The 16,561-nt window shown below is 40.1% G+C and overlaps 1 protein-coding gene across 3 annotated transcripts in view; it reads right to left on the reverse strand.

Moving 5' to 3' along the window:
* utrn (utrophin) overlaps positions 1-16,561 on the reverse strand; it is a 456,383-nt gene that overhangs the window by 362,526 nt on the left and 77,296 nt on the right. For all 3 annotated transcript variants that reach the window (XM_062977769.1, XM_016998724.2, XM_062977776.1), the window contains 6 exons: positions 10,880-10,957; positions 6,938-7,030; positions 5,106-5,278; positions 3,070-3,185; positions 2,504-2,658; positions 685-888 (listed from right to left, as the gene is read on the reverse strand). In XM_062977769.1, coding sequence (XP_062833839.1) covers positions 685-888; positions 2,504-2,658; positions 3,070-3,185; positions 5,106-5,278; positions 6,938-7,030; positions 10,880-10,957 — 819 coding nt within the window. The remainder of the gene's footprint in view (positions 1-684; positions 889-2,503; positions 2,659-3,069; positions 3,186-5,105; positions 5,279-6,937; positions 7,031-10,879; positions 10,958-16,561) is intronic.

Raw genomic sequence — 16,561 nt, forward strand, 5'->3', positions numbered from 1 at the left:
AGATACAATCCCTCCTAATATGAAAAAGAACTGCAAATCACGAGCTAAGACTGGTCCTGTTGGCCATCTATAATGGCTATCCCCACCACCACCATTATTACTATTATTACAACAACCTGTATCGTGGGGTCTCAAACTCCCCTACAAATAAAATCAAACTGAACAGTTTAAAACAATTTAAACAGACTAAAAACATATTCAATTTCAAAATTGAAGAAAACTTTAAATAGTTTAAAACTGTGCCACTGCACATTTTTTAAAAATCCAATTGGGTCCAAAAGCTTTAACCTGACACCAAAATAAAGTCAACATGTAATTAACTAGAGCTAAATTTTCTTCATGTATCAAAATACTGAGTCCAAAACTACCCAAATATCTGATCTCTGAGGAAAGTCATTCATCTAGACCAGAATTTCTCAAACTGTGCTCCTCCAGATGTTTTCGATTTCAACTCCCACAATTCCTAACAGCTGGCAAGCCGGTGGGATTTCTGGGAGCTGAAGCCCTGGAAAACACCTGGAGGAACACAGTTTGAGAAACACTGATCTAGACTATGAAGAGAAGGACCTTCTATCTATGCCTACTTAAACCAGAATTGAGAGGATAGATAGATTTAAAACTGATTAATCGACAGTGGAATATTAATACTCTACTGATCATCAGCTACTCCACCCTTCAACCTACTTCATGGGTAGCAAACTGTTCCTTGACTTCCTCAACGTTGTCAGATATGTTTTCCTGCTCTTGGAATGCATCTTCAGCAGAGAGCAACCATGTGAGAACCTCTTCCAGAGCAACCTGGTAGCTGTCCAAATCCATATCCACCTCGGTTACGGTGCTGGGGGTTTCTGCTCTGGATCCCCCACATTCCTCTTCTAACATGGAGCTCTGAAAAGAAGAAGAATCAAAATGAGGGCCACTTAGATGATTTTATCAAGGTGATGTTGTATCTATGGGACAGGGGAGGAAATGTATCATGAAATGTATTACAAGCATTTATAAACACAAGAACAACTTGCTGCCATATCAGATTTAGACTATTAAATACACATACATTTGGGGGGAATTAAATTCCAGAATTCTAAGTTGTCAAGGGGTATATATTATTTTGAGAAACCTTGTATATGCTTGGATCCTGTTTTAAAATTTTGTAATTCCTAACTCCTGAAAGACTAAAAAAAAAAACAGTTTTGCAAAAAGCCAAAAGATGCACAATGCTTTGGATTAAAAAAAACTACAGTAGAGTCTCGCTTATCCAAGCCTCACTTATCCAAGCTTCTGGATTATCCAAGCCATTTTTGTAGTCAATGTTTCCAATATATCGTGATATTTTGGTGCTAAATTCGTAAATACAGTAATTACAACATAACATTACTGTGTATTGAACTACTTTTTCTGTCAAATTTGTTGTATAACATGATGTTTTGGTACTTAATTTGTAAAATCATAACCTAATTTGGTGTTTAATAGGCTTTTCCTTAATCCCTTCTTATTATCCAAGATATTCACTTATTCAAGCTTCTGCCGGCCCGTTTAGCTTGGATAAGTGAGACTCTACTGTAGTTGTAAATCTCTAACTTGTTCACTCTTTAGCAATGTTCTCACTTTATTAATTTACTTTATTTAATTCTATTAATTTACAATTTAATCAGTAATTTAATTCTGGAATTAAGTTAGTGATGGAACTCCAGTTTAAGTTGATCTCTTTAAGTTAAATATAAATTTCATTTAATTGCCTGTGAGTTAGAAAATTTACAAGTTAACTGACAATGTAATTGATCTCAATTAGTTACACCCAACCTCTCATTCAAAAATTAACTGAGAATAATGTGCTTGAAAAATATAGATAATGAATGAAGAGCATAGAATAAGTAATTGACCATGCCAAAGGAGGAGAGGACTTCTCAGGAAGAGGATAAACAGGAGCATGTTTAAAGGAAGAATGGAAAGAACAGTGTCAGACTATACTGTTATATCACTATATTCTACTTTAACTGTGGAAGTTTGTGGATTATAGTTTAGAGAGGCCCATGAGCTCTCTGACTGAGACTTCTAAATGTTCTCCTTAAACTGCAAATCACAGGATTCCATACAATGTTGCTACAGCAGTCAAAGGGAAATATAGCACTGTAACAGACTAGTTTGATAAGAAGCTAAGATTATAACTAATAATAGTTAATATGCGGTCAAGAAGAAGTGACTGGATATTCATGGTGAAGTGGATTTCTGAGAAAAAGGAACAGCAGCAAGAAAAAAAAAAGGACAAGAGCAAGAAGACAAAAGATTTGCACTGGAATTGTGAAAATGGGAACATAGATCTAATAAACCCCTTGTGAATAAATGAGAAAACTGAAGCACCAACAAATGAAATGTAAAAAGCTGTAAAATAAGAAAATAATGTATCTTTCCATTGAATGAGAGAAGGTAGACCCCAGTGACTATGCAAATTTGTTTCCATGTCTTATTACTGAGTGTATCAATGATAAAGTCAAATAGGATCTACCTGTATGTCCCCTTCTTCACATTCTTTTTTGTATTTCCTTGGCAGGGTCTCAACTTCATGAATATCTTCTATAGTAACTTGCTGAGGAAGGACCTCAAACAAGGAAGTCAAGTACATAATAATGGATTTCTTATCTGGAAGTTGTACAGCAATATCTGAAAACATAATGAGAAGTGTAGATGCTGTTCCAAGTTTTCAAGTTTAAATGATCTCTAAAATCACAACATATTTCTCTATATTCTACTCATGATCCTCAACCTGGCTTCTTAATCAATCAATTTCCCAAAATAATATGACTTAATAAGTCACAATCCACTGAACAGAATAATACCATTATTATATACAATCATTGCACTGCCATTAGATTAGACAAAGGAAAGCAAAAACTTTGGTTGCAATTATTAAAATGCCACAACCAAAATAATTTTAAAACCACACATCACAAAACTACATAAATTACATTAAAATATCAGAAATAAGAACCCTTTTGTTTGATCAGCATTAAATGCAAAACATATGCACACATTCATACATATACAATCCTCAGTTCCATAAACATATTGTACCTTCAGGATCTAACAATTTTTCTATCCCCAGGTATTTTTGGGCTACATTGAATGCATGTTCTAGTCTTTCAATTGGAGTCATTTTGGTTACTTTTTCCCAGCCAAACAGCTCAGGTCTATAAAGACGAGGAAACAAAATAAAGAAACAAAAATGAGAAGTTGCACATCGATTCACATTGTTCGCTGAGCACGTGTACCTACTACATGAACATAATTTGAAGATTTGCATGCACTGAGTTTTCTACAAGGAAGGAAAGATTCACAACAAAAGGAAGTTGAAAACACATGTACAAAAAATACTGGAAAACACACAACTGTATATCTCCAAAGGGGGCATAAGTAATAACAATGTGATCAAGTGGGGAGGCTATAATGAAAGACAGTATGGTCTTAGGAGTCTTAGGTAAAATGTTTTTTTTTTTCAAATGCAATATATCAGGCATGGACAAACTAAGGCCTGAGGGCCGAATACACCCCCCTGGGCGCTTACCTCAGTTCCTTCTCATTTTCCCTGTCATCTCAGCATAAGGACACAGTGACCTGCTGCATTCTTATGCAGAAAGGATGGGGGAGGAAGGCACACATCAGCTAAGAGCCCTCTGGAACGCTCTCAGCCACCACATGTCTTGCCCTCCTTCTGGCATAAGGATGGTGCCAGCAGCCCTGTCCTTATACCAAGAGGACAGCCCAAGCTCTCTCAGCCATCGCCTGTCTTGCCCTCCTCCCGGCTTAATGCTGACAGGACAGGCTGAAGATCAGGGGAAGGAGGATAGGGGAGGAGGATTGGGGCAGTCACCTAATGTCTCGTTTACCTCCCGGCACAGGGATGGGGCGAGCAGCCTCATCCTTATGCTAGGAGGACAACCTGAGGAAGCCCTGGGCCCTGCTCTGCCCCCTTCTGGCCCTACCCTCTTACAGGCCCTCTCCCTCCTAGGCCCATTCCACCCAGCGTGTGTCAGGCCACCCTCCCTCCTGGCCCGGCCCTCTCGGTCAGGCCCAAATGCGGCCCCAAGGCAAAAAGCCTGCCCATGCCTGCACCATATGCTATAGCACTGAAAGAACCCAAATGTAACAACCCAAGTTCAATTAAGTTATTATTTTGTTACATTTTGTTTCTTAGACATGGCTATATTTAAGCAGATTACAACTAAAAATTCTTCTCTCCCCAGCCAACCTCCTGCACCCAATACATCTTCACAAATAAAACAAAACACAAAATCAGTCCACAACTCCATTTAACATAACATTGACTATAAAACTTTTAGTGTAAAAGGAATAAACATTTTCAATTCATTCTAACCTTTATAATATAGAGAGGGAATGGGAGTGGGAAGATAAACTCATGAAAGTGTTCGTGTTTATCTTAGATTTAACTAAAAGTATTGAATCTCCTTTATTTTCCACCTCATATGAACTTTTTAAAATGTAGAAACAAAGGACTGGTTCTTAGAAACATTAATGGTTCTGGCTGATACAGTACTTACTGTTCAAAGCAGTAATCAATATATTTTTTTAAAAATTCACTTTCTTTGAGCTGAAATACTGCAGGTGAGCTTTAAAGCTACAGGCAGTCTCTGAGTTACAAACATCTGATTTATAAATGACTCATAATTACAAACAGGAGTGAGACAATAGGAAATGAGAAAAATCTACCCCTCGAAAGGGAAATTCACTCCTTGAAGAGTTATCATGTGGAAAAGGTGTCTCCACAAAAGCTTTATCACCAATCCTTATTTCCACAAGAAACTAAATTTTTCAACATTCACTTATCACAGGGACAGATAGTGAGGTGAAATCTTCTGAACTGGGGCACAGACAGCAAAACAAACACCACAAGGGTGTTAACCCTTCCACATGTTATCCAAAGCCTCTGTAAAAATGGTTTCTCTGGCAGCTTTCTTCCATTCATATTTGCATACTTCCATTTTTATTTTTTAGATTACCATTTAACACTGAAAACACAAAACTGCCAGAATGAAGACAATACAGAAGTTTGTTTCTCTAACTTGAGAATATTTGGGCTAGCAGCCACCTACTTGTGCCTATGGATCACAGCATTGAAAGCAAGCCCATCTGTCCAGCTTGTTGTAAAGTTCAAAACATTGACCTCACTATAAGGCCTCGTGGATTGTCGCACCCAACTCAACAAGATTTTTTCACTGTTTGTTTGCTGCAGATCTGACATGATATCTTTCATGACATCTTTGACCTAAAAGAAAGTACATAAAAAGTCCTTCAAGTAAATATACAAAGCAGCTACCTAAGAATGCATATATACACTGACATTCTGCAATTTTGGTTGCACAAACCTACCCATTCTAATATTGACACATATAGCTTGTGCCCAACGTAGTTGATGGAGCTGTGTATATCACATTCTTCATTCCCATCTTACTAAGTTTCTAATTTCTCCAACTCACTCTGTTTTAAAATCTTATGGCAGATATGGTCATCATGCATTCCACAGCATTCTTTATGTGGAAGCTTCACGATTAAAAGATTTGTCCACTCCTGTTTCATTGTAAGCTTAATGGGCATAACTTGCTACCCTGTACAATGATATTGCATAAAGGGTAACCTACATAACTGGTATGGTAGTTATTGAAATGATAGTGTACACATATTGTAATTCTTTTTGCCTACTCAGGAGCCTTAAAATTATGGCCCTAACTTCAAGTGTGTGTGTGTGTGTGTGTGTGTGTGTGTGTGTGTGTGTGTGCATGTGCATCCATGCTGGTGAACAGCTCCAGTTTTAGCAAAACTGATTAATAATATTATCAGAATGGCATTTTCACAGCAGAAGGTATGCTTAGCTTAGGAAAGAATTGTCCACAGTAACAAACAAAAAAAGTCATGCTTGAGAACATGGTACAGCTCAAAGGAACATCTGGTATCTACGTTCATATAAAATTAATGGGCAATGCCTAGGAATCAAGATGAGCACATCTACAAGTATGATTGGAAATGTAACATGAGATTCAAGAAATATTTATAATCTAATTGTTACATATGGCCTCTTGTACAAGGTAGACAATACATATATTTTTAAACACACACACACTCTTTAAGTCAATAGCCGTATGTCTGAATATACCATTAACTGGTTCATATATAAACTTATTTACTGTTGTAACACAGGCAGACATAACTCTGAGGCTCACAAGTGACATATTCCCCGCTTCTTTAGTGTGCGAGTGGAGAAAATGCAAAACTTAAAAGGGGGAGTTTGAACAAGATAAGGCTTCACGTAGTGTATGAATGCAGAAAAGTCTGGTTTTCTTAAATGGGAAATGGGAATCATATAGAACTCCAAATATTTTGGACTTCAGCTCCATAGTTGGATAAAGAGGCTAGGACTAATGGAACATACAGTCCAACAATATGAGGAGGGCTGCATAATTCACACCCCTGGTTTAAACTGCAGTCATTTCACAAAACATGATAATCTCAGTTTTATTCAAGTCAACTGATTACAGATTGAGCAAAGTTACTGGTTTCTGCATGTTGATATAAAAATAAAGTGAAATTTCTTCAAAACAATGAGTGGAAGTTTCAGAATTTCTACTCCTATGCAAAAAGGCAAGGTACGTGGAACTGGGAGCATATAAACATGAGTTTTGTATCCATTTGTCCTCAATTGTTAAGCCATATAATTTAGCAAAACACTTGAACAGGCTCTGTTGCCTTTACTGAAAACTCTTCACAAACTCTTCTGGTTGCTGCCAAGTTCCCAAAGTTTTAGTGTCCATTAGTCACTTGTCATGGAAAGGTTGCACCCCTTGTCTTTGTAACTAAATAAAGGGTACGGATATGTTGTAATACAAATTTAACAATTAATATTAATGGAAAATGCATCAAATCTGCTCACCTGCCAATGCAAAATTATGCTCCACAACAATCCAAGAGTCAGTTTGTGATTTCCATCAACAATGTCAGTCCCTCCTATGTTTACAAGCTCCACCTGAAAATATTGACTCAAAGTCATACATCAAATATCATCCTCTCTCTATTTCTAATCTGGAATGAAACAGTATAAGCTATATAACTTGATTTAAGCCTGCCTCCAGAATGTGTGGGCACAAAAGTAGTCATTAAATTTATACAGTAGAGTCTCACTTATCCAACATAAACGGGCCGGCAGAATGTTGGATAAGCGAATGTGTTGGATAATAAGGACAGATTAAGAAAAAGCCTATTAAACATCAAAATAGGTTATGATTTTACAAATTAAGAACCAAAACATCATGTTATACAACAAATTTGACAGAAAATGTAGTTCAATATGCAGTAATGCTATGTAGTAATTACTGTATTTAAGAATTTAGCACCAAAATATAACGATATTTCGAAATCATTGAATACAAAAAAGTGTTGGATAATCCAGAACATTGGATAAGCAAGTGTTGGATAAGTGAGACTCCACTGTACTTATAAATGTATTTATTTCAAGCACTTTTACTGCATTCAACAACCAAACGGGTTCCCGGAACAGCTTACGTGTTGTTAACAGATACAGATTTATACCCACAGGTTCACTATCTGAATGGCTCGATACAGAAGGAAATAGAGATAGGGAATTAAGGTACCATGCTTTAACATTAAACATTTATATCAGGAATGGGGAACTTTTTTTCTGCCATGGGCCATTTGGGTATATATAGCATCATTAATGGACCACATCTTTATTTGTTCATTATATTTACTTATTCTAAACACATAATTATAAAATTATACATTATTTTAAATTATAAAATTATATATTAAATTTTGGTCAAAAATCAACCTTAAAATCTGGGTCAACTTATTCTTAAGTCAAAGTCAGCACTTTAGGCACTATTAGCACTTATCAGAAAAGGAACCATCCCCTCTCTGAGTGGAGTAGCAAAATCAAGATTGTAATCCATCCTAGGAGAACCTTTAAAAAGCACCAACCCCTTCTATCTCCATGCCATGGTGCTGCTTCTACCTTTCTGAATGCCTAGCTAATGGTAGCACCCAGCAGGGTGGTAGCCAAAGGAGGGGGGGGTTAAGGGTTCAACCCCCCCCCCCCGAAAGGGTTCAAATTCACCCCACCCACAAAATCTGGTTTACTCATGAATTTTAATTAATTAACCAATTTATGAGTAAAACAGGGTATGTTTTGACATGACACATTTCGGGAGGGGGGTTGAACTTTTAACCCACCTCCCCCCTGACTACGGCCCTGCACCCAGGGGTAAGTGCAGGTTATCACCTACAAAGCCCTAAACGGTTTGGGACCCACCTACCTTAGAGACCGCATCTCCCCCTATGAACCCACACGATCTCTTCGCTCGTCGGGGAGGCCCTCCTCTCGCTTCCACCACCCTTACAGTCACGGTTGGTGGGGACGAGGGAGAGGGCCTTCTCCGTCGTGGCCCCCCGGCTTTGGAACTCACTCCCCAGGGAGATCAGGCAGGCCCCCACCCTCCTCTCCTTTCGGAAGACCCTGAAAACTTGGCTCTTCCAAAAGGCCTTTGATTATTGACCCTGGTAGATACGACCTATTTGCCCACTGAGCATAGACCCATATGTATGCCTCCTCAGTATTACACTCACCACTTTAACGACTACGTCAGCTGGGTAACTACCCCTCCCTGATGACCTCGACATATTTTGCACTTTGGCCCAGATCCGTGAATTCAACTCATGTTTTTACTACCTATTTTGTATGCTGACTTTTTATGACTGTTTTTATTAATATTGCTGTTTTTATTGTTGATTGATTTCTTTTATTGCATTATGTGCTTGTATATTGTTATGTCTGAGCATGGCCCCATGTAAGCCGCCCCGAGTCCCTTCAGGGAGATGGGGCAGGGTATAAGAATAAAGTTATTATTATTATTATTATTATTATTATTATTATTATTATTATTATTATTATTCCTGAGATAGCATTGGTGATATCAGCTCTCTGTGAAATAGCCCCTCAACTTACTCATGGGTCATATCATAACCCATAACTTTAGACCCAAAACTTGCCCTCAACTTATCCAGGTCCACATATACATTAGTATATATGGCAATTGTAATAACTAACAGGAATAAGCCACTTGACTTTTTTGAGTTGTCAGCATAAAAAGTTAAGATTTGCTGTTAAACAGGAGTGGAGGCCCTGTGGCCCCCTGCCTAATCCTATGTGACCTGAGGTTTCCCCTTGCACTAGTAAACATCAGAGAGGAGAATTGTGTTCTCAGAGTTCCAGTCTTCTATGGAGTGATCTTTTCCATTTACGTGGCAATTCTCCACTGATCACCAGAGCAGCACAGTAAAACAACTCTGCAATATTTTACAAAACAAAAGAACAGACCAAATCTTCAACAGCAGGAAGAAGGAGAGGACTCAAAGCATTACCCATTCAGAATTAAGGCAGGGAGTTTTTTTCTCAGTATAACTGACTCAGTTACATACTGCTTAATTCAAGCAATTAATGGCTGTATTATAGCATTGTATTAATATGCTCACAAGACGAACCGGATTCCCTAATATTCAGTAACTGGTGTTTCTTTTCTTTTCTGTTTGTTTGTTTGTAGATGGTGGCGATTACAAAAAGAGCTGCAGAAAGTGAAGAGGGTTGTAATGGCTGGGAAATAAATATAAAATTTAGGACTATGAATTTTCCCTTTTACAGCACCAACAATGACAATTTTTATAGAAAATAGGACTATGGCTCCATTCAGACTTTTCAAAGTTTTCTGCTATAACCACAATTCTATAGTTTTCAACAACAAAGAAATTAAGAAACAAGGCTTCTCCTCCCTCATTTATTATTATAACAAAGCTCATAATAGTGCTGAGTCTCTAATATAAATCATCTGCTGGAACTTTACAACCTTTAGCATTTTATGTTGCCAACTCATTTATAAACTAACATTTTTGCCGGCTCAACAGAGGATAATCATATGGTAGCTTACATTTAAATCTGCTAACTTTTGCAAAAGTCAAATTAATTTGTGGAACAAAATAGCCCTTTACCCCAAGGAGTTTATCACACGAGGCAGGCAAACCACAATTACAGCAACACTACAATGTTTTTGCCTTGGATCGATTACTGTACATTACATTGTTCCTTTTCCACCACTCTCCTCTCCTAGTGGGAAACAGCCTAGAAAGCAATTATTTTACAAACACAAATAATCCATTAATGACCTCCCTTTGAAAAAGAAACACCTTTCAACAGTGTCCCACCAGGAGCACAGCAGGAAATAAGTGATATTATGTGATACATTCAAGGCAAAGACAGTGTTGTTTTGTTATAACTGAGATTTCTCTGTCTCATGGGATAAACTCTGAAGTAAAGCAAAAATTGTATAATGCTCTGTTCAAGTAAGGGAGATGATGGTTTCTCCAACTACAAAATCTCTCTCCAACTTCAGTCAATATATAACATTCCTCAGCATGCCCATCAAAACATATCAATGTTTGCACACATCAGCTAGCAAGAAATAGTCTCAACCATGATGCCATATTGAGCAGCAAACAGACCTTGTAATAATTTGGCTCAACCCCTCAAATAAACAATCTATTATGGCTTCGGGAATTCAGAAATAAGAAATACAAGTTTTCTTTCTAAGGTAAAAACTATAATTATAAATTAAATATCAGCATACATAATCTGCTAGGGGAACTTAGACATAGCTTATGACACTCTCCTGCTCCAACCAGACATACACCAAGATTTGTTTAAGACTACAGTCTGATTGGCAGAATGACAAATTTGGATTCATACTTACTTTTTCCTCTCCAGTTTCAAGGACAGAGAACATTTAGGCAAAACATTTCAGAAACTTACATTGTTCTGATGTAAAACTTGAAGCACTTTGTTGACATTATTCAAGGCATGGACTCTTGTCGATCCACGTTCTTTCAGCTTTAAAAACAAACAATTTTAAGTCTGAGAGCAGATTTAAAACAAAAAGCTTCTGCAGCTAACATTTTCTGGATAACAAAAGCAAAACCATCTAACTTCATAGCTGTGCCAAAATACTATGTGCTGTATGTTACTACAGAAACATAAGCTAGTTACTTTTTAATAGAAACACAAGAACCAAACATAAACCGGCCACATTTTGAAGCAGAACAATTAAAATGCAGTGCCATGATCTTCAGATTCACATATTCTCCCATCTCTTTCCTCTTCCCCATTCGAGCAATCGCAAGAAAAGCCCAATAGTTGAAGGATTTTCATTTGAGATCAGTGGAGTAGAAAGTGTAGTTTGGTAGGCACATATAAAATTATGCAATAGTTTCCATGTTTGGTCAAAATATGTCCATATCCATCATAATTATATACACTACCATATGCAATTAATTTTGGCCCCACCTGCTGTGTTCTTGGTCCTTCTCTGAACTTACAGTCCAACATCCTGTTGAAATGAAACACTTGAACCCAAACAAGGGCTCTCCACCCTAAAACCATGGGAATCTGTGGTTTGAGCTCATTATAGGTGTATGATTTACTCAAATAATTGGGTGATCTCCTTAGCTGTAAATTAACTGTGGCTTGAACAAGTCATTACACAACACATAGCATTTGAAAATGTCCAGTCCTTTTCTTTACACACAAAAGATCAAAAAGTGAAGATAAAGTATATTCTAAAAGCAACAAAGAGTAATTTACTTTAATGTTTGAATGGAACCATATCCCCACTATGGGATACAATTTAGGACATGCCCAAAAGACATTCACACACAGTAAATCAAGTACTTTCCCAAACAATTATTTTCTACTTAACAAATTAATGTAAACAAAAATGTATAAACTGTTGCTAAAATATGAAATAAAGGAAGAACAAGTGAAAAATTTTATTGATAAAATGGTTGCAAAATAGAGGTTCACAAATTCAGCTGAACAATGAGAGAAGATCTGGACAATGAGTTTGAAATTTATTTTGAATAATGATTTGAAAGAAAACTTTAATAAAATGATGCCAGATAGACTATATAAGATGTATACAGACATATAGTAAATGTTGGAAATGTGAGAAAAATGCTGGGACATTTTGCCATTTGTATCGGTCTTGTGGTAAGCCCAAAAATATTGGATTCAAATACAAAGTTAGAAGAAATTATTAAGGTTAAAATCATGATGAAACTAGAGTTTTATTTCATAGAATCATAGAATAGTAGAGTTGGAAGAGACCTCATGGGCTATCCAGTCCAACTCCCTGCCAAGAAGCAGGAAATCGCATTCAAAACACTCCCGATAGATGGCCATCCAGCCTCTGCTTAAAACCTCCAAAGAAGGAGCCTCCACCACAGTCCGGGGCAGAGAGTTCCACTGCCAAACAACTCTCACAGTGAGGAAATTCTTCCTGATGTTCAGGTGAAATCTCCTTTCCTATAGTTTGTTGAAAATCCTGGACAATCAACTAAAGAGGAATGTGAGACGAGACTAAGACTTGGAGCAATAGGTTCGCATCACAGTAAAGGAGATTCCACCTGAACATTAGGAAGAACTTCCTGATCGTAAGAGCTATTCAACAGTGGAACTCCCTGTTCCGTCCCCCAGGACGATGGTTTGCCTTACCTATTGGTCGTTTGTTTGTTTTCCCTCCTTTACATTTTGTTTGAGCCTCTGGCTGCAAAAGCCTAGGAAAAATGGCTTGGAATCTGCAAGAGCTGGCTGCAGTTTTCTTTGCAGTGATTGGTCAAAGAATGCAACATCTTAGGACCGCCCTTTTTACCAGGGTCTAGTCTCCATTTTGGAGCTTCATTCTGGCTATAGTCTTCCAACGTGCTGGAGCTGTGCAAGGCTAACTGGGACAAATCATCCTCAAAACCAGGCCAATCTAAGCCTATCCAAATTAGATAAGTATTGAATTATATTGATCTGGAATAGGAAATCTAGTTAGAGGAGCAAAGTTATTCCATCGCTTCTAGAACTAATCTTTGCTGTAAAGATAGGGAAGGAAAGAGTTTCTCCTTCTAATATAGGCAGCGTGATTAGGGTATAGTGGTTTTATAATCACTTTTGCCTTCTGGAACCAGGGATAATTCTGTGACTAAAACCTATAGAAATTTGTTTCATTTTCTGCAACTTTAAGATCTGTGCCAGGTTTACAACCTTGTATGAATAAACATTCTTTTTTGAAGTTATCCAGACTCAGTCGTTCAATATCTATAGGACAGCTTATAGGGATTTGCAGTTCGCCCGGATAAAGGACAGCACGTTTCAGTTTTATAGCTTTTTATTGTCCGGCGGACGGCACAGTTTTGAGGTCGATCAGCGGTTTTTCCGCTTCAGCTAGCTTGCACGGCTTTATAGTTTTTTATAGTTTAGGAAGTTTTAGTATAGGCTGCGGCTTTTCCGCCTGAGCTCAGTCTGCATACCTAAAGACTCTACCAGCGTCTGAGGCAGTGGAGCCCGCTCTCAGACCCGAAGGAGTCAAATAGTGGGGCTCTATTTCCTTGCTATTTGGCTCGCGTGTGCGCACGTGGCCCAGTGGCTTTCTGGGTTTGCACAGGCTGTGCAGTTCCCAGCAACGTCCAGGGCTCCCTCGGCGGTAGACCTCGAGCCGCGGAGCACCAGCGACAGTTCTTTGGCTGGCTCTGAGGCGTGGAGCCCACCAGAACCAGGCTAGAACCTGGACAGGCCTGGCAACGCTGCTGCGAGTTCGGCCGGAGCACTCAACCGGCTTTGACAGCCTCTTCATCAGGAGTTCGGCCGGAGCACTCGGCCGGCTTTGACCTGCCTCATGGTCCGGCGGTGGTGACCTGCCTCATCGTCCTGCGGTGGTGACCTGCCTCATTGACCTGCGGCGGTGACCTGCCTCATCGTCCTGCGGTGGTGACCTGCCTCATCGTCCTGCGGTGGTGACCTGCCTCATCGTCCTGCGGTGGTGACCTGCTTCATCGACCTGCGGTGGTGACCTCCCTTCACAGCGGGGAGGAGGCGTCTCTTCTCTCCTCCTTTCCAAAGCCAGCCTCGGTGCTCCTTCGGCGGCAGGCCTCGAGCCGCAGAGCACGAGGTGCTTGAAAATTTGGCGAAGTCGCCATTTTGGCAGTTTACGTCACTCGGGCAAGGGAGGTATCAAGTGGCAAGTTGCTGTCAGTTGACATTTTGCAGCTTGCCCACCAAAGTCTGGCGCCAAAGGTCACAATCTTTGTAAAGTATAGTTACTTAGTGATATATATTGCTATGGTTAAGTGCTGTGAATTGTATTATATATTGAATTTGCTTTTATTGTAAATTTACTTGCAGGTATATTGCATTTGCCTTTGTTGTAAATTTACTTGCTATTAAGAATACATAATGTCTATGCAATTTCAAGATGATACAGATGGTATACCTCCTTCTGAGGCTGAAAGTAGGAATGAAAGGCCCCAAAGGATAAAGCACCCTTCAGCCAAAATGCTAGCCCATCTAATAGACGAAAAGGAGCTCCTCCATGTGAGGTTAGGTTCGGCATGGGAGCGAATTGTAACATTGATGGTCAGAATTGAGAGCTTGGGTATTACAAGGGTGCCATCCATATTACAGACAGACCTTGAAGAGACCTTCGGTCTCTGGAGGGGTTTGGTGTCTAAGATAGTCCAGGTCCTCGAGCGCATTAACGCCAAGGATTCAGAGTTAGAAATAGTGAGTGTCTTAGCTGACACTAATGAGAAAGAAAATAAGGTGAGGGCAATTCTAGATGCCTTGGAATTTAGTTCTCCACCTGTTAATCTAAGGTCTGAGCCAAAAGGAAATCAGTCTTCCTTATGCAGCCATGAGACCAATCTTTTAAAATCACCTGCTGTGGCACTTAGTCTTAAGTCTAACCGCTCTAGCCAGGTATCTAAACTAAGGGAGTGTGCATCATCTAAACATAGCCACTCTAGCAAGTCTTCTGCTGCTGGGAGTGCCATCTCTTCCCTAGCTGCCTTGCACATTAAGGAGGCTGCACGTCTGGAGCTAAAGAGCAAGGTAGCGGGGGCGGAGGCTGATGCTAAGGCAGCTGATCTCACCCTTCCCTTTAAAGAAGAAGAGCAACGACTGCAAATAGAACAGGCCCGTAGACAAAGCGAAATGCAAATAGAACAGGCCCGTAGACAAAGCGAAATGCAAATGGAACAGGCCCAAAGACAAAGCGAAATGCAAATAGAACAGGCTCGTATAGAGATGCTTAGAATAAAGATGGATGCCGCAGCCAAAAGGGTAAGGGCTGAGACTTTGGCCAAGGCCCTAATTGAGCCACTCACAGAAGAAAATGTAAGCCAGTTACCAATACAGGATCCTTCTGCCAAAGTGTTTGCGCACCTTGGCAGCATGAACAGCCAGTTTTCGGATGAGGAACAGGAAGACTTCTCTCCTTACCCAGAGCAGGGCCCCAAAGTCACGTTTGAATTTCCTGCAGAGCAGAGCGTCATAGCGGGGAGCTCACCCTTGCTCGAGCTACCTGTGCCTCCTGCTAAAACCCTAGGTCAGTCAATCAGGGCCCCAAGGCCGAGCGCTAGTTGGCCCCTACAGACAGCTGCACAGGGAACCATCGATTCGTCAGTGGTCGATGTCATCCCTCCAAGAGGCCAAAGGTTGACGCAAGGTACACGGTGGGAGTCCACTCCACAACAGCAAACTCCTCAATTGTTCCCTTCGACGCCAGAATCCCAGCTTGTCTCCATCATCAGAAGCCCCAGAAGAGATCTTAAGGACAAGGGTGTCGAAAAGTTTTCGGACAAGCCTGAGGAATTTCTTCTCTGGAAGGCCACCTTCCAGAGAGCAATCAGAGACTTAAAGTTATTGCCGGAGGAAGAACTGACTCTTCTGGCTGCATGGTTGGGCCCAGCCTCATCCTCACAAGTTAAGAAGATCTACGCAGCCCACGTAGCCGATCCCGACAAAGCCCTGGAAAAGGCCTGGGCCAGGTTGCAGCAGAGGTATGGGGCCAGCACAGAGATTGAAGCATCTCTTATGGACAAGCTCCAAAGGTTCCCAGCTTTGAAACTCAAAGACTTCAAACTCTTGTGGGACCTCAGCGATCTCCTTACGGAATTAGAGTCGGCCAAGGAGAATCCAGAACTGCCCGGTTTGAAGTGCCTCGATCAGTACCTGTCCCAGAGGCAGATCTTGACCAAGCTGCCCTTCACTTTGCAAGAACGCTGGGGACAGGAGGTCTTCAACTACAAGGAGGCCCACTCCCAGGCATACCCTCCATTTTCTCATTTGGTCCAGTTCATCACAAGGGCGGCCAGAGAAAGGAATGATCCGCAGACGGGCCTCCCCACCTTATACCAAGGGACCCAGCCAGAGAAGGCACCTGAAGTGGACAAGAAACCACCTAGAGAGGCCAATAGACCTGTCAGCGTAAAGGCAGTCGAAACTCAACACAAGGCTGACGAACCCAGGTCGGAGGTAAAAGAGTTGCTTTGCCCTATTCACCAAAAGCCTCACAGCTTGGCCAACTGCAGGGAGTTTAGTAGAAAGACATACAAAGAAAGGCAACAGCTAGTTCAAAAGCAGGGAATCTGCTTTAGATGCTGTGGAGCAACTCCA

The sequence above is a fragment of the Anolis carolinensis genome, chromosome 1, assembly GCF_035594765.1.
Source record: "Anolis carolinensis isolate JA03-04 chromosome 1, rAnoCar3.1.pri, whole genome shotgun sequence".
NCBI classification, from domain to species: Eukaryota; Metazoa; Chordata; class Lepidosauria; order Squamata; family Dactyloidae; genus Anolis; species Anolis carolinensis.